The following is a 17,012-nucleotide window of genomic DNA, read 5'->3' on the forward strand; positions in this document are numbered from 1 at the left end:
CCAAGCAGGTACCGAGTGATGCTGTGGAGTAAGGGGAATGCCCTTTCGGAGGCAGGGATGGAGATCCCAACGGAGATCAGCTTCCCTTTCCTCTCTGTGGTGCATCTTGCCTCAACTCCCAAAGCTTCAGTCTCCTGCTGCTCCAGCTCTCAGGGGCCGCTGCACAGTGGTAATTACTGCAGCTCCCCAGGGAAACAGGATCTTCATCTTTCCTGTAATTACAGCTACATGTCCTCAGCAAAGGGATCAAAGGCAACAGAAGACGAGGGGATGAGGAGATTGCTGTCTCAGAAGCAGGTTGCACCAGTGTGCATGATGCAGGCACACTCAGGCACGCGCTGGCCATGAGCACCTAACAGAGACACAGCCCTGACAGCTCAGCACCATCACTTGAATCCAGCCCAGGTGGGGCACGTTATACCACTGCTGGCTGGTGGCCTCCTGAGATGAGTCTTTGACATGGGAGACACAGCAAACCCTTCTCCAGTGCCAGGCTGCCCATCAAGAGAAGCCTTTGGCTAATGGCTTTGCCTTCCATGTTCAGTCCATCAGTCTCCAGGTCAAACACCAGCCCCTTCCACCAGTACAAAATCCATTAGAAACAATTTGATTCCCTTTATTTATGCATGACATTTGGGAAAAAGCCTAATCCTATTGCAAATGGGGAAAATAAAAAAGAAAAGCAATTCCAATTTTACAGCCTTGGGACCAGAGGAGCTCGAGTGCAGCAGCCAGCGGAGATGTGGTTTCCAAGGCTGTGTCCTGTGCTTGGTACACTCTTATTTTACTCAGAGCCTCAGCTGGGGCGGATGGTGCGATGTCTTGCAGAGAACATCAGGTGCAGGGGGATTTCCAGCCTGGGTGTAGAAATGCAAATGCAACAGTAAGAACTTGCAGCCTCATGTTTTTGCTGCCTCCTGTTTTTGGCACAGTCTGCCAGAAGAAAAAAATAAAAAGCAGTGCTGGGAAGCATGCTGGGGTGTAAGCCCTAGTAGTAATCCTTGACACCTGGTACATTGACTCTGCAAACACCAACCTCCAGCCTCACTGACAGCCAGGGGACAGTGCCCTGGCACTTAGTGGGGCTGCTTGTGTGGTGTTCCTCATGCGGATAAGCACCATGCCAAATCAGCCTTGTATCTTAGGTGGATTTAAATAACTGGTTGCGTTTTTCAAGGCAGAGGTAAGACAAGATCAGAGAAAGCAGATCTTTAAAAAGCACGGCTGAGAAATGGTTTTAGGTGGGTTAAGCAGCAGGGCTGGGTGTCCCAAGGCACCTGCAGAGCACAGGCTATGTGAGGTCTGAAACCTGTGAAGCACCCCAGCCCTGACAAATGGGGACCATAAAACTATGCCTGGCTGGAGCGAACATCCGAGCCGTAACGCACTTGCTTTCTCAATCGAGTTATGGTGAGTAAAGGTTACAGGAAGGAAGGCTCTGTACCTATATCTAATATATTTTTGCAATATGTTCCTCTCTTAGTTGCATGTTCCCGGAGTCAAACTCCCTCAGGGTGTCTCTTTCCAGTGGCCAGCGGAGGCTGTGCATGCAGAACCCCAGCACCACGGCAGCTCAGCAATCTCATGCTTCTGCTTTTTACGCAACCCTGTTGCTACGTAGTCCTGTGGGTAACTGCAGTGCTTACATTCAAACCACTCTGAGTCGACAGCCCAGTTCCTCCCCAAGTGTTTACTCAGTTGTCACGAGCACACTGACGTGTTACTGCTTAAAAGCACAGCAGCTAAAGGGAGTGACCGCTGGGCAGCAGGAGCCAAGGCAGCAGCTGGGGGGTTCAGTCTGAGGCTCTGCCTGTGCAAGCGTGGGCTCAGCCGTCGGCTTCCATACCACCCACATGAGAAGTAGCAGGAGGACTTCACCTCCCATGCACTGGTGCCCCTTTTAAGCTGAAACAACTGGGAGGGAAATGGGATTCACCCACATCCTCTGCACAAACCGCTCTTAACCACCAGCCTTGCCTTGCCGAGTGGCCTGCAGTGGGCTCTGCAGTGCACAGCAGTAGATACAGCAGAGCCCAGGTCAGAACTCTTCACTGTCCTTGCCAGGGCAACACTTCCAGAAGATTTCAGTGATACCTTCCTACTGGTGTCAGCCCCTAGGGCAGCCTTGCTTACGGATGCAAAGACGCTCCAGGTTACTGGTCAGTAGCTCTGCCTACATGGGAACAAGCTACAGCAGTGTGGCTACCTCTGTATCAGGATGCTGAGCTGTTTTCTGTACCCCAAGCTACACAGAGATGAGACGCAGTGATGCCAGGCTCTGAGACGTCTCTCAAAGCCAGCTGCTAGTTGAGACAGGTAAAGAGGGAAGAGGATGGATCAGTGGATGGGTGGATAGACTGACATAGAGGTCTGGAAGAAGTTTTATCACATGTGTGGATCATCTTACTGTTGTCAGGTTCCTGGCAATTGAAGCTGCTTTGCAGCACCCAGCAGCAGGGATTGCTGTGTAGGAGCTTGAGCAACCCAGGGCTTTGCGCTGCCCACACGACCAGCCCTTCCTGGGAGGCCTCACAAGCCACGCACATGCATGCCTTGACATGGCCAAGAATGAAGAAGCTTGGCTGGGTACTTCCTCCTCCCCCTGCTTTAATGTCACCAAACCCAGCTGCTGCTTTCATCACATGTCCCTTGGCAGGAGGTGAAGAGAAGCAGGCTGCTGGGTACAGTTGCCAAAGACACCGCAGGAAGTCAAGGGCAGATGCATGGTGTGGCAGCCAGGACTGAGATGCTGCTCTGCAAACAGACCCAGCCCTCCTTCTGCTCAGCCTGTGCCTCCCGGGAGCACCCGGCTGGCTTTGAACCTCCCGCTGCTCCACAACCTGCTCAGCCCCGCATGCTGACTCCAGGCGATGGACACATCTCTCCTTCCTTCCTACCCTGCTGAATGCCTTCCCTCTTTTCCCTTCTCTGCTCACCTTCTCCCCACACGCGTAGGAGATGTTCTCCCTGGCTCCATTTCTTTTCCAGTCAGAAGCTAGTCATCAAAAGCAAGGTTACATGTTTCCAAGGGAAGCAATAAATTAAGGCAAATAAAAGATAAAAAACACAGATGAATTATTATAAGACATCAGAAAACTAAGGCCAAAGTTAATACTCTTGGCTTTATGGCTTGCCACAGACCCAGCCACAGGAATCCCACCATCAGCAATGCTGTGTGGACCCTTCTCCTCACAACGCTTTGCTGTTAGCGCTCTTACTTGAGGCAGCTTTTTGAAGTCTCTGCTGAGGGTGCTGAGAGGCACTGGGTGCCACATACACCCTCAACAGGCAGCCCCTGCCACAAAGGATTTACTGCCTGCTCGGCACTGGCTGGGTGCTCGCTTCTGCCAGTGTTTGTGGACCCTGCTCAGCTAGACTACCTGCAGGGTACACTTGCAATGCATCTAAATAATTCAGTTGGTAGTTTAAATATGCAAAACACACAGTGCAATCTAGCAAGCTGGTTATTTTTTTTAAATAATTTGGAACTGCTTCATTCTGGCTGCTGCTGCTTGGGAGGGCAAGGAGGGGGTTGCCTTTGCCTCTGCCCAAAAACAGACATGTTTCAGGGCTGATGACGTGATCCCTGTTGCGTTATGCAGCACACTGAGGCTCACAGGCCCTCTTCCATCAGGCAGTTTGTTATGATAATGTTAATGCACAGGCTGTCGTCATCTGGCAGCATAACCGCTTGCCTTATGAAATAACTCAGTGTGACAGCTCTGCTTGCTAGCAGGCAGGCCCATGTCTGGCTTCTAATCTGGCATCAGAAATCACTCCCCTTCCTTGAGCTACAAACTAATATCAAACATTTCATTTGCATTACTCCAGATAATCTGTTGGAGAGCGTGGGGAGAAGAGAATTACAGCTGAGCTCCTTCAGGAGCCCACACACAAAGCAAACGTGCAACTACCATCCCCACCATGCTGTATCTGCTAATGCTGTTTGCCATCGGCACCATGGCTGTGCTGGAATTCGCATTTCACTTTCCTAATGTCAGCCGGCATTTGTAAGTTGAGCGGATTGGATCGCATGATGCCCCAGTGACAGATCACTAGTGACTTTCTTCCCATGTCAACAAAAGCGAAAGTCACGAGGATAATGCAGAATTGCTCTGGGCCAGCATATGTTCAGCTGAAAAGGTCTCAGTGACTTCCCAGGCATATGCTGTCTGGCACAGCGCTGGAGCAAGGCTCTCTGAACAGCCTGTACAACGCAGGCTGAAGGGATTAATCTAATGCTGCATCGAGATGCTAATACAATAAGGGTTCTTTGTGGCATTAGCAGGAATCATGAGACCAGCTCTGAGATGTCATTGCCTGGCAGCTGTAGGGAGTGCCGGCCCTGAGCTCTCCAGCAGAGAGGAGCTTGTCTCCTGCTTCAAGCATTAAAGCTGCTCAGGAGCAGTAAAAATGCAGTGAGCCTCGCTGTTTTGGTGAAAGCTCATGTGGGAACAGCCCACTACCTCTGCTGTTGAGTCTAGGGAGAGCCGAGGGAACAAGCGTTATTTGGAAAAGGAAAATCACTTTTCCTTGAGTTTTCCAAGAGCTGAAAAGCTGTGGATGCCAAGAGGATGCTCGGGACTGCAGTGCCAGGGTCACATCTTACCCCGGTGAAGTCACCGCCACCCACGGGACTGGGGTTTTGCTATAAAAAGTGTTGCAAAACCTGCTCAGGCCAGTGAAACAGTTTGTGTCAGTTCCAGCAGACATGCTTTCATCTGCCTTGCCAGCTTCGCACCCCCAAAGCTGTTGGGCCTGATGCTGAGCTAACCCCAACGCCAGTGGGGAAAGCTCCATCCCACTCAGCACATTTGTGCCAGTGGAAAACCAGCATCAAGCACCAGCAGAGGACGTGGGGGAGATGAGGGGCAGGGAGATGGGGGGAGTGGGGATCTGTCACAAAAATTCATTACTGACCCATGCTGACCTCAGCCAGTTAGGAATTTTTGTGATGGACCCTAAGACCCCACACTGTGCCAAGAAGGACCCAAAGACCCAACATGGCACCATGGGGGGACCCAAAACTCTCACATAATAACAAGAGGGTACCCAAAACCCCACACCATGCCATGAGGGGACCTGAAGAGCCTACATGGCACCATGAGGGACCCCCAAAGGCCCCATAAAGTACTATGAAGGACCTGAAGATCCTACATGGCACTATAAGGGACCCCAAAGGCCCCATAGGCACCATAAGGGACCTCCAAAGTCCTCCTCACCATGCCATGAGAGACCAAAAGCCCCCACACAGCATCATGAACAGACCAAAAGCCCCTAGACCGTAAGGGTCCCAACCCCCCCCACAGCACCATGAGGCACCCAAAGCCCTCACCATGCCATGAGGGGACCCTAAAGACTTTATATGGCACCACGAAGGGTGTGAAAACCCCCACTGATGGCACCATGAGGTACCCAAAGACCCCACAAGACTCCACGAGGTGAGGAAACCCCCTCCTTTCCATGCTGTGAGGGCACCCAGACCCACACTGCAGTGTGAGGGGACACTGAGCCCCCACAGCTCCCTGTGGGGACACTCCCTCCTCACCTGAGGGGACCGGCCCGCTGCACCTGAGGGGACCGGCTGCCTCGCCTGAGGGGACCAGTCCACAACACCTCGCCTGAGGGGACCAGCCGCGGCACCTGAGGGAACCGGCCTGCTGCACCTGAGGGGACCGGCCCGCCCCGCCGCGCCTGAGGGGATCGGCCGCGGCGCCTGAGGGGACCGGCCCGCCCCGCCGCGCCTGAGGGAACCGGCCCGCTGCACCTGAGGGGACCGCCCCGCCCCGCCGCGCCTGAGGGGATCGGCCGCGGCGGCTGAGGGGACCGGACCGGCTGCCTCTCCTGAGGGGACCGGCTGCCTCGCCGTACCTGAGGGGACCGGTCGCGGCGCCTAAGGGAACCGCCCTCCTCCACCTGAGGGGACGGGCCCGCCACGCCACGCCTGAGGGGAGCGGCGGGGCGGGGAGCGGCGGGCGGGCCGGGCCGCGCCGTCCGCGCCGCCCACATAAGGCGGGGGCAGCGCATGCTGCTCGGCGCGGCGGCGGCGGTGGCGGTAGTGGCGGTAGTGGCGTCTCGGCCGAGCTGGGCGGTGAGGGATGGAGCTGGGGTGGCTGCTGTGGGGCGCGGCGGTGCTGCTGCTGCTCCACGTCCTGATGGAGCTCAGCCCCGCCGTCAATTTCGCGCTGCGCATCGGCCTCTACTGCCTGCTGTGCGTCGTTGCCTCGGCGCTGACGGTGCCCGCCTGCCTCCTGGTCAACGGCGGCCGCACCGTCAAGAACATGAGGTGGGTGAGTGGGGGGGCGCCTGAGGCGGCGGAGGGAGCGAGGCAGCCCCGCGGACACGGGTGGAGTGGCAGGGCTAAGGCACGGGCGGGTGAAATGCAGGCTGGGGGGGTCGGTTTCAGTCCTCACCTGGTGGTGGTGGCAGGGGGAGGGGAGTGGTGGTGGTGGTGGTGGTGGCCTCTTTTACCTCAGGCCTGTGGCAGCAGACCCTTGGGTGGCCACCCCTGTGGCAGCAGGGTTGCCTCTTGGCTCATGGAGGGTGCTGGGAGCTGCTGTGGCCCATGGCTGTGCCCTTGCCCTCAGAGGGCCCTGCTGAGGGATGAGGGGCCTGGCAGGTGTGAGGATGGTGGCAGGTGACTGTGCCCCAGGGGCCGCACAGCTTTTGGGGAAAGCTCCATGACACCAGTGTTTGCTTGGAGCTTTTTTTTTTATTTTTTCCCCACCTCCAGAAGCAGAGGTGATGCCAGCAGGGCTGCCCACTGGCACATGGTGTTTAATATGCTGCCCTTGGCCTGGTGCAAGGAGCAGGGCAGCCATGCTGCGGCCTGGAGCACACTGCTTGTCGTCAGGCCTGGCTGCCTGTGTCCTCTGACAGGGTGCCTGGGGCGGTGGCTGAGGAGCTGCTGTTGTCCAGCAGCTCCTCTACATGTGAAGGCACATTTTAAGGGCAGGGCTGGCACATCTGCTGGCAGCACAGGAGAATGTGGGCTCCTTGCTTTGCTCTCCTGTAGGCAGCTATTTATGTGCTCTAACTATCCATTGTCAGGGCCAAGTTGTGTGGGTGTGGGGGAAAGGGGAGCCCTGTTGTCTTCCTACATCCCTTTGGATCAAAGGTTAGGCAGTGTCTCAGCTGATGGAGTTGGACTTTGCTTTACAGTCTGGCACTCACAGGCAGGACTTGGGGTGGAGTGAGTGGGCGCAGGGCACCGACATCCTGCCTTGTGGGCTCTGCTCTGCCTGCCCAAGTCGATGGTCTGTGATCTGCTGTGGTGCTGTGGCCCAGACACTGGAAACAGCAGTCTGCTCTGGGATCTCCAGCCTAGCTCCATCTCCAGCTTTGGCTTGCTCAGGAGTGGCTTTCTAACGCACAAACAGCTGTGCAGCTGGGAGAATTTATGATGTCAGTTACAGAGGCACTCTCAATTTTTTTTTTCTTCCCCACCCGTAAAACTTTGCAAATAATCTTCAGTAAACTTAAAGGAACTACTTGGGAACAAGAGCTCCTTGCACTGGACAGCTTCTCGTGTTGAAACCCAGAGCTGAATTCTGGCCAGAACCACCCTTTTCCTGTAATTTAAGCCCATCGTTTCCATGTACTGGCATTGGGTGGTGATCCTAGTCAAGTATCGCAGCCCCGGGAGGTCTGTGGCTGAGGTGATCCAGTGTGTTCCTTATTACTGCAACATCCCAGTGTGCATACTCTGGCTCGGGGAAGGGGGTTGGAGCAGAGCATGTGCTGGTGGACAGACAGTGATAACAGTGTCACTGCCTGGTGCAGAACGCCCCGTCCTTGCTGTGCTCCTGGCTCCAGTGCCAAGCTGGTGTGACTTGGAGGAGGTTGCCCTCTGTGTCTGGTAGAGATAGAGCTGTTTATCTAACAGCAAAATGTCTTGCAAGAGCTTCCAATCTGGTTAGCACACTTCATTAATCCTTGAAATCAGAGGATCCTAAAAAGGCCTCTGTCACAGCCTGTGAAGCAGAGCGCATGAAGCTGGGGTCTGCTGGCTTTTGAACTCAGGCTGTCACAGATACACTGAAAAGGCACATTTCCTTTCAGTTTTCTACTCTCTCCTTGTATCTGGCAGTAAGGATGCCAGATTTACAGCTCTCTGCAGCTTTGACTGCACCAAGTCAGGATCATTCATACCAGCAGAGAAGCAGCTTGCAGGGTTAGAGGGGAGTAGGACCCATGTGCTTAACCCTGTGAGTGACATGGCCAGCTCAGCAGGGCTGCCAGTCACCTGGTGGTTCTTTGCTTGCTCTGAGCTCTGCCCCTTTGCCTCTTTCAGTGACTCAGGCTACATCTTGTGCAAGGAAGCTCTGGCTACTTACTGGTAGGAGGAAGTTGGATGGTTGCTCTTGAGTAATGTGTAACCAGCCTCTCCTAGCAGTTAGTGAGCAGTGTGACTTCCAGAGCAGTGACCTCTATTTTGGTTGGCAGTTGGAAGGGAGGAGAAGTGGGATGTAGGTCAGTTTGGTGGCATGGCATCCACCATGACCTCACTGATTTGTGTCACCGTGCCTCTCCTCACCTGACCCCTCATCTCGTCACCTGAACTGCACTCCCATAACCTCTGTGCAGGCCCGTGGTGCTCAGGAGCTCTGCAGCCTGTGTACTTCCCAGTGTCCTTTCCCTGGGTGCGGCTCTAAGCTTTGCAGCAAGTTTGAATGACAGGGACTGAACAGGGCTGTGTCACCTGTGGTCATTGTCCTGACCTGAACTCCAGTGTCAAAGCCCATGCCTGGGCGGTCTGCATGGCAGGGCACCCCACAGAGGTATGAAACGCATTGTGAGTAGGTGCAAGCTGGAGAAGGTTGCATTGACAGAGGTGTGTCGCTGAAGAGCTGGTAACAGGGGTGGAGATACTTCTAAGAGTGGATGCTGGAAGCTGCTGCCAAGCTAGGATGAAATGCTGACCAGGTGCTCGCCTCCCACCCTGGGCGACAGGGATGCTTCCTGGGCTGATGGTGCTGCATGGCTCTCCAGCTGGACTGTGTGGTGGGGGAGAAGCTGGTGCTGTCCCATGGTCACCTCCTACAGAGAGGAAAGCTCCATCTCTTGTCGGCCAGGGAGAAAGTGGGCCCTGAAGCAGGGCATCCAGATGCTTGCTGGGAGGGCAGGTCAGCTCCTGAATCTGCTCTAGGGTAGGGGAGAGCAGAGCAGAGGTGGTGGCTGCTTCTGGCAGCTTTGTTCATGTGCAAGCTCCTCTGCCTCCTGTTCTGGCAAATGGCTGCTCCCCTGCCCAAAATAGCCACTGTGTGCTGCCAGCTTCTGGCTGTGTCCTTTGGCCGAGTTGGAGGATCCCCAGCTCCCACCTGTCTGGGGGTGGCATAGATGGGCCCTACTCCCAAGAACTGGCTGGGTCTTGGCCAGCGAGCCTGGGTGGGATGTGTGCAGCAAGGGCATGGCAGCCTGCTCCATGCGTTGGCAGGGCTGAGTGGAGCTGCTGGCGTGTCCAGCATGCTAGCTGGGCCCCCAGCCCTCAGGGGTAGCGGAAGAAAGCTGAGAGCTTTGTGAACAGACCTGTAGATCTGCTGGGGAACTGAACTGACGGGCAAAAGTTATTAGCTTGAAGATGTGTTTGCCAGAGGCACCTAGCCTCTGCCAAGCTGTGTGGGGAGCATCCCATTTGCTGCTTGCATCCTTGCATGGTACAGGCAAGGGTTTCTCACCTTCATTCTCCATCTTTCTTGGACTCCTGTGGAGTAATGGCACCCTGTGTTTGTCTGTATTTTTAAGCCGCATCTTCCAGCATTGCAAGGAGCAGAACTGGCAGAGCCTTCTTGGGTGATGGGTGTTCAGGCTAATACCCGTGTGCTAGGGAGTAGCAGCTCCTAGGAGAACTGTGTAAACAACTTGTGGGGCTCTGCTCATCATTGGTAGCATTGGAGCAGACTACAGCCATGGCATAGGCCGAAACAAACAGCACTGAATGGGTAAGACTGGCAGCAGCAGGAGTGGTCCCTGATCCAGTGTTGAAACCAGCATCCCTCCCTCCTGGACTTTGGAGGGCTTCCAGTTTGCCCTCTGTTTGCAGGGCTCTTGCAGCTGTGCTAGGCTGGACTTGTCTCTCCCAAAGAGCCTATAGTGAGCCTGGTTGTGAGCTGATGCTGACAGCCTGAAGGAAGCATGAACCATTGAGTCTGGCTGTACCAGCCTCAAACTTATAATCAGCTTCTCCTAGACTTCCAGTAAAATTCCCATACTGGGAGTGAACAGGGCTTAGCATACAACTGAAGCACGTGGAACTGTGCAGGACAGACACCCAGGTGGGCCACAGGGCAAATGAGACTAGGTTCTCTGTCACAGAGCTCTTCTTGTCTCCTTCCACCCACCCTGTGTATAGCAGACCCTGGCACCTCCCTGTCCTCTGCTGACTGCTCTTCTCATCTGCAGAATCATCAAAACTGTGGTCAAGACCTTCAAGTATTTCTTTGGCCTGAGGTTTGAGGTGAAGGGACTCAAGAACTTCGAAGTGGAAGGCCCTGCTATCATTGTGTCCAACCACCAGAGCATCCTTGACATGATGGGTGAGGAGCTGCAGGGAGGGAGGGGGCAGTTCCCTTGCTCACCATCAGAGAAATCCTGCTCGTATCTCCTGGCCAAGCAGCCCCCTGCCCTGGCTGGTCTGTGCTACTGAGCCAGCTGGTACAGCTTTCTCTCGGTGCTGGCTGCAAGGAAGGGTCTTTCCTAGTGCTGAACAATCGCACCCCTGCTGAGCTTCATGTGCTTCTTGGCTCCCTCTTACTTCCCTGCCTCTCTGATAGCACTGGCTGGCCTGGCATGTGTGTCAGTGTGCTGGGCGCCCCTACTGAGCACCCTGGGGCCAAGGAGTGAGCTGCCTTTTGAGGGGAATTGCTATGAACTGCAGCCACTCTGCTGCTGTAATTCTGCTGTGCTGAGTCTTCTTCTGCTCTGCTGATGGCAGCAGAAGCCAGCAGGGAAACGAGGCGCTGGCCTGTCCCTAGTACCCCTCTCCACACCTCAGATTGTGTCTCTTGTCCCATCTGAGTGCAGGCGGGGGGGGTGACTGCTGGGTCTCACCCTCTGCCATCACGTTAGGGCTGATGGAGGTCCTGCCCAACAACTGTGTCCAGGTGGGCAAGAAAGAGCTGATGTACACCGGCACTGTGGGGCTCATCATCTACCTCGGTGGTGTCATCTTCATCAACAGGAAGAGCACCACCAGTGCCAAGATGGTGATGGCAGAGGTGGCCAAGACTATGGCAACTGACAATGTGAGTGTGACTGTGGTGCTTGGTGGGGTGGCATGGAGGGATGTGGCACTCCTGGTGCTGGCTCACCTGGTTACAGCCACCTGCAGCTCTTGGCAAGGCTGTCTGGTGGCTTGGCCTTGCCAATCCACACTGCAAGTAGATTGCTAGAGCAGAGCTTTACCTTACCACATACAGGTGAAGGTATGGGTGTACCCAGAAGGCACGAGGAACTGCACCGGGGATTTGCTGCCATTCAAGAAAGGAGCATTCCACCTTGCTGTCCAGGCACAGGTAACAGTGCTTTGCCCCTGCATGGGGACCCTGAATGCTTTTGCAGTGGCCTTGCAGACTGGTCATGCAGTGGAATAGTTTATTTGCTCTCAAGTAAGCTATGTTCCCAGGTCATAGCTGAGCTCCTCAGCTAAACCACTAGGTATCATAAGTCCCAGCAGGAGCAAAGAGCCTTTTCTGTCCTGTGTGACAGGGACTTGACCCCTGTGGGTGGGTGACTGCAGACAAGAGAAGCTGCTTTGTCCTCTCTCCTGGCTGCCCCAGTACTGCAGTCCCAGTGTCCCATCTGGAGGGCAGAGCATGGGGCACTGGCACAGTGGACCCCCTACCTCTGGGCTTTGCAGGCACCTGGCAGTGTGGCGGTGCAGTATCTGTGCCCTGCTCCTGGGAGCATGGCTGCAGCACACAGCTGGCTTCTGGCAGGGAGCCCAGCGGGCTTTAAAGCTTGCCTAGGGAATCCCAAAGCTGTTGATGCATTTCTCGGTCCCCCAGGTTGCAATAGCATGGTGTTGATCCAGGATGTTAATGCTAGTACTTTAGAGCAACATCTGAGCTTGCTCTGTGTGGAATTAGCTGCTCCCTCCCAGACAGCCATCTGGTACTTCTTGGTGGGCCTTAAATGCATTCTTTCTCCAAAATTACAAGATCCACGAGCAGTTAGTGGGGGAGCAGGCAAACTGCTCCTTGGCTTTGGAGAGCTAGAGCTGTCAGTGCTCCAAAGGAGCAGCAGTGCTTGTCTGGGCAGGGTTCTGGGGCAGTGTGCCAGGGACGCTGAAGACCTGGCTGTGCTGCGTGGGCCCAGGTGGTTGCTGGCAGCTGGGCCACCCTGCTTGGCTCCCAGGTGCTGGGACCTAGGTGCTGGAGAGGCAGCTGGGAGGAGGTGGGTGCCTTGCCTTCCCATGCATGCTCTGCCTCACTTCTCAGGACCGGGATGACTTGAGGCCTGAGGGGAAACTGCTTTCCCTAAAAGAGGTGTTGTAGCAGGGATCCTGGAGAAGGGAGTAGGTGCCAGATCTTTTGCTGGGTCTGATTGGCCAAACCCAGGGTGTAGCCTGCGTTGTACCATATATCCCCATTCCTGCCAGGGTGATGCAACTGAGGCAGGGGCTGGCAGCTGCTGGAAGGAAAGTACAGTGGAAATGGTACCCACTTCTGCCAACAGTCCCCCTGAGTCACCGGCTGTAGATAATGTCTGTTATCAGCACTGAAATAATGACTCTGCCTGCCTTCCTGGCTGTGTGTCTGCCTGACTGAAGCTTCCCTGGGAGCAATTGATTGGAAGTGGTGACTCCTTTTATTAGAAGCTGAAGGCACACCAGCTGGCCTGCTTGTACAGCACAGCAAGGCCTGTCAAAATAGGCATCTTTCAATGTTTGCAGGTCAGAAAATACCTGGGTTTTGAAGCCTGGCTTGGGATGAGGAGCCCTTGAGAGCCAGTGCTGACCTGAGACTGAAGTGTAACTTGGCCCTAGTGCCTTCAGTTGCTGGGGAGTGGGTTTGGTCCCATTTGACTCTTGACTATCCCAGCCTTTGGAAGTGCATCTAGCTTGTGGGGCTGTGTGGACCCTGTGTGTCTGAGAGCTGGGCCCGGTCAGCTCTGCTGCATGAGGTTTGCTGCTTATCTCTGGCCTGCCTTCCTGCATTGCTGCAGTGCAAGTAACTTCTCTTTTTCATCTTCTTCCCCAAGGTACCAGTGATCCCTGTGGTGTATTCCTCCTTCACCACCTTTTATAACCCAAAGAAGAATCTGTTTACATCAGGTACTGAAGAGCCCAAGCGTCTTTACAGTCACTTGGAGACAGGGTTGATGCCATACCATGTGAAGATCTGGCTCCCAAGGGTGTGGGAGGGAAGCAGAGTTGGGGTGAACAGGATTCCCTCTGGGAGATGTGTGGAGTCAGTTCAAAGCACTTGGCACCAGACCCTGGGCTGGGTTAACTCAGGAAAGAATGTAATTAAATACAGTGAGGGATGTTCCCATTAATAATTGGACACCGCCTCTCCATGTCATAACTGGCACAGCCCAAATCGTGTGGTGAGGGCTTGGGGGAAGAAGCAAGTGTGCTCTGCCTCCTGATCTTTCAAAGCAGAGACCCCTTTCAAGGAAACAAAGGAACCTGGTCATACCAGAGCTCTGAAGTCTGTCACTACAAGCGCTGGACAGAATGTTGGCTTTCAGTCAACTTGGAGCACTAATTCATTTGTGGGAGGAAGCTGTGCTTGCTGTGCTCCCTGCCTGGATGGCTGGAGCCAGCCAAAGGCAGGAGGGTTGGACAGAAGCAGATGAAGGGAGCACCTGGTGCTGGCTGTGCCTGGCACAGCCCTGAAGCTGAGTGGGTCCATGGCCCTGGGCTGCCCCTGCTCTCTTGGCCATCAGGCTGGGGCAGAGCAGGCAGCAGCCTTGCAAAGGGGCAGGCTTTTGCTGGGGTGTCAGTTTGGGGCACAAGGGAAATGCTCACCTGGCCCAGCTGTCTGAGGGCAGGGTCTAATCCCCAGTGCAATCTTTTACCGCTGAGATCAGCCTGTGTCCCAGGGGTGGGTGCCTGAAGCCCTATAAGGGTATGAGGGCTGTGCTGGGGCTGTCCAGGGTGCAGGGAGCAGGGATCCTAGGAGGGAAGAGAACGGTGCTCCTGTGGTGTGTGGATTTCTTATAGGCTCTTCTCTTTTTTTCTAGGCAAAATCAAGGTTGAGGTTCTGCCTCCAATAGAGACCAAAGGCCTGACATCAGGTGATGTCTCTGACCTCACTGACAAATGCTTCTGCACTATGAGGGAGACCCTCTTCAGGCTGTCCGGCCGTCCAAATGAGGCAAAGGACTCATCCTAGATGCTTCTTCAGTGGTGTCACCACGTGGTGGTGGCTGAAGCGACTTCTCTGTTGCCAAATACTGAAGGAACTCCTGTTCCTCAGCAGTGACTTCTAACTCTGGGAACACCATGGAAATGGCACACACAGGGTGTCAAGCCAGCGCTGAGGTTCCCTGTTGAGTGGATTTCTCTTATGGGTTCATTTTCTCACAATGAAACTTCTCCTTTTTCTGAATTTCTCAGGCATCAAACTTGTGCTACCAAAGGGCTCAATGACCAGAGAGGTGAGTTCTCCCAGCCCAGGCAGCTGGCATGGGCTGACAGCGAAAACCTGGCTGGAGGCTGGGCTCTGCCTCACGTGAGTGTTCCTGCAGGCTCAGCTAGTGCTGGCCTGGCCCTGTGCCGTCCCAGATGGAAACCACCAGGCAGTAGTTTGTACCTGCATAACTCTGCTGCTCAAACAGGGCTGAGAATCGGGTGAAAATCTAGGATCTGGCTCCTCAGCAGTGCTGGGAGTGTGGCATCCTCCCTGGGCAGCCCAGAGTGCTGCCATCTGGCACGGTGCAGCCCACAGGGGCCATCTCTGGGGCAGGGCCTGTCACCTTGAGAGACCCTTGTGTCACAGCAATATCTTGTGCTGGGGCTCTGCGTTGCCCAGGTACTCCTGAGCCAAGTCTTTCACTTCTGAAGGAAGCACCTAGGGCCAATAACCTCAGCTGGGCCACAAAGGGGAATGTGTGGAGCCAGTCTTGGTGTCTCTTAAGACTTGATTGCCTTGTCTGAACAAGTGCCCTTGGTCATTGAGGGGGTGCAACAGTGGAGAGGGAAGCTGCAGTCTGACCAAGCCAGCATATATGGTCTGGGCAGTGTTTAGGTGAATGCTGTCCAGTCTTGCTGGCTTAGTCACCTTCTGAATGAAACCCCATGCCTGTTTCTACCATTCAGAGCCACCAGCTTGATTTTGAAAACTGCACAGATCTGCTGGAGTCCTGGGCAAACCTGTCCTCATGTGTGGTGGCACACCTCTGGATACTGTGTGTGTTGTGCACCTGGCTTGGCTCAGAGCCTCCTCGGTGTTGGGGAAACTGTGCTGCCAACTGCCTGCCGTGGCGGTGGTTCAGCCTGGTTGCAGCAGGCATCCTGGTGTCTGCAGTACCCACTGAAGATGCAAAGGGCTCTGTCACGCTCGTTTTGCCGCTTGTCATGGTCAGCACTGGCCGAAAGATGGTGCCTATCCCGTGTGTCTTTGCTGATCTCGGTGGAACCGCTCTGCAAGGCTTGTAAAGCTCCTGCAGTGCTGCAGGGTGGGTGAGCTGCAACTGGACAGGGGCATGGAAGGCTTCAGCTCTCCCTTTGGGGGAAATGAACTCCTTTCCCTGTTCAGATAAACGGGTTTCCCCTGTGCTTTGGGGTGATGGACTAGCAGGGCTCCTGGATCCCGTGCTGGGACCTGCCCAAGTGTTGATGCCACCTGCAAAGAGCAAGGCTGGGTCAGGCCCATGGTTCTGGGGGGCTTTAGCTCTCCTGTTCATGGCGCAGGCTTTATAACTTTGCGATAAGTCACCTGTGGCTACTTGGTAACCACTGAATCTGGCTTTTGCTGCCTGCGTTGGTGGCATTGTGGTCATATGGCATTTTGGGGTTAAAGCCTCAACTGGGACTGGCAGGGAGTTCCCATAGAGCCATTGGTCCCCGAGGGAGGGAGCCTTCGGGCTGTGCTGGTGGAGGCCAAGGGGCTTTACTGGAGGGGCCTTACAGTACAGACTCAGGGGTCAGACCCGCTGTGGGACGGGTCGGGGTGGGAGGATGGGAACCAAACCAGCACTTTGTAAGAGTGGCAGATAAAGGGCTGTCATGGAGGTTAAGCCCAGGAGGGTCCTGGGGGTGATAACCACATCCACAGAGTGAATCCTGCAACATCCAAGCCTGGGAGGAGGGAGCAGTGCCTCTGTGCAGTTCTCTGCTGTTCACTTTTAATTGGGTTGAGAATAATGTTATGTGCTTTTAAGGAGAGAGGAAAAAAAAAAAAGTACACCTATGGTTATTTAAATTAAAGAGACTCCTGGTCTTCTGTGGGAGCTGAGGGAGGAGGGCTGCTGCAAGAGGGAGAAGGGTGCTGACCCCTGGGCTCTTGCAGGGGGTGGGTTTGGTGATGGAGGGGCAGGTCCCTGTCCCTACCTGTGCCCCACAGGCAGAAGAGCTGTGCCCCAGCCTCATGCTGAGCCACAGCTTGGCCTGAACTAGGAGGACAAATGCCTGCAGGGTCCTCTCACAGGGGAAGAGGAAGGTGCGTGGATGTGAGCCCATGCTGGAGCAAGCACCTTCCCAGCCAGTAACGATTCCCCAGCCTTGGTGTGTGCAGCAGGAGGTTTTATTTTGGTACAACCCCTGCAGCATGCTGTTGCCCACATGGCACACAGCTCATCCTGCAGCTCCACTCTAGGCAAGAAGGAAGGTGTTGTACCATGTCTGTGGTGTTTGCTCTGCTGTACCAGTGTCCTTGGGCTTGAGCAAACAGTGCTGGCGGGGAGGTAGGGGGGTGTGCGCCGCAGGCTGACAGCGCCGTGGCTGTTGAGTCTGGGAGGGACCAGCTAACTCAACACCCGGTGCTTGTGCCAGTGTAAACACCTGGGTGTGCCAGACCTCTGTTCCCCAGTCCAGGCATGCAAAGGACTGTCCCTCCTTCCTTGGC

General features: G+C 55.0%; 1 protein-coding gene and 1 long non-coding RNA gene across 2 annotated transcripts; one reads left to right on the forward strand and one right to left on the reverse strand.

Moving 5' to 3' along the window:
- Positions 1–601: 601 nt before the first annotated feature.
- On the reverse strand, positions 602–5,977 carry LOC130155601 (uncharacterized). Its single transcript, XR_008824120.1, has 3 exons — positions 5,872–5,977; positions 2,937–2,995; positions 602–857 (listed from the first exon to the last, which is right to left on the reverse strand). It is a non-coding gene; the product is annotated as an uncharacterized LOC130155601 (long non-coding RNA).
- A 45-nt stretch (positions 5,978–6,022) lies between these two features.
- Positions 6,023–16,375, forward strand: AGPAT2 (1-acylglycerol-3-phosphate O-acyltransferase 2). Its single transcript, XM_056351168.1, has 6 exons — positions 6,023–6,286; positions 10,402–10,535; positions 11,068–11,243; positions 11,418–11,513; positions 13,201–13,273; positions 14,188–16,375. Exons 1-6 carry the CDS (start codon positions 6,099–6,101, stop codon positions 14,337–14,339), a joined length of 819 nt encoding a protein of 272 aa, XP_056207143.1. The 5' UTR covers positions 6,023–6,098; the 3' UTR covers positions 14,340–16,375.
- Positions 16,376–17,012: the final 637 nt, after the last annotated feature.

The sequence above is a fragment of the Falco biarmicus genome, chromosome 9 (assembly GCF_023638135.1).
Source record: "Falco biarmicus isolate bFalBia1 chromosome 9, bFalBia1.pri, whole genome shotgun sequence".
Classification (NCBI taxonomy): Eukaryota; Metazoa; Chordata; class Aves; order Falconiformes; family Falconidae; genus Falco; species Falco biarmicus.

Coding starts and splice junctions, on each gene's coding strand:
- AGPAT2 (XM_056351168.1), top strand. CDS start 6,099: ATGGAGCTGGGGTGGCTGCTGTGGGGCGCGGCGGTGCTGCTGCTGCTC. Junction 6,287..10,401: donor CGCACCGTCAAGAACATGAG/GTGGGTGAGTGG, acceptor TCTCATCTGCAG/AATCATCAAAACTGTGGTCA. Junction 11,244..11,417: donor AGACTATGGCAACTGACAAT/GTGAGTGTGACT, acceptor TACCACATACAG/GTGAAGGTATGGGTGTACCC.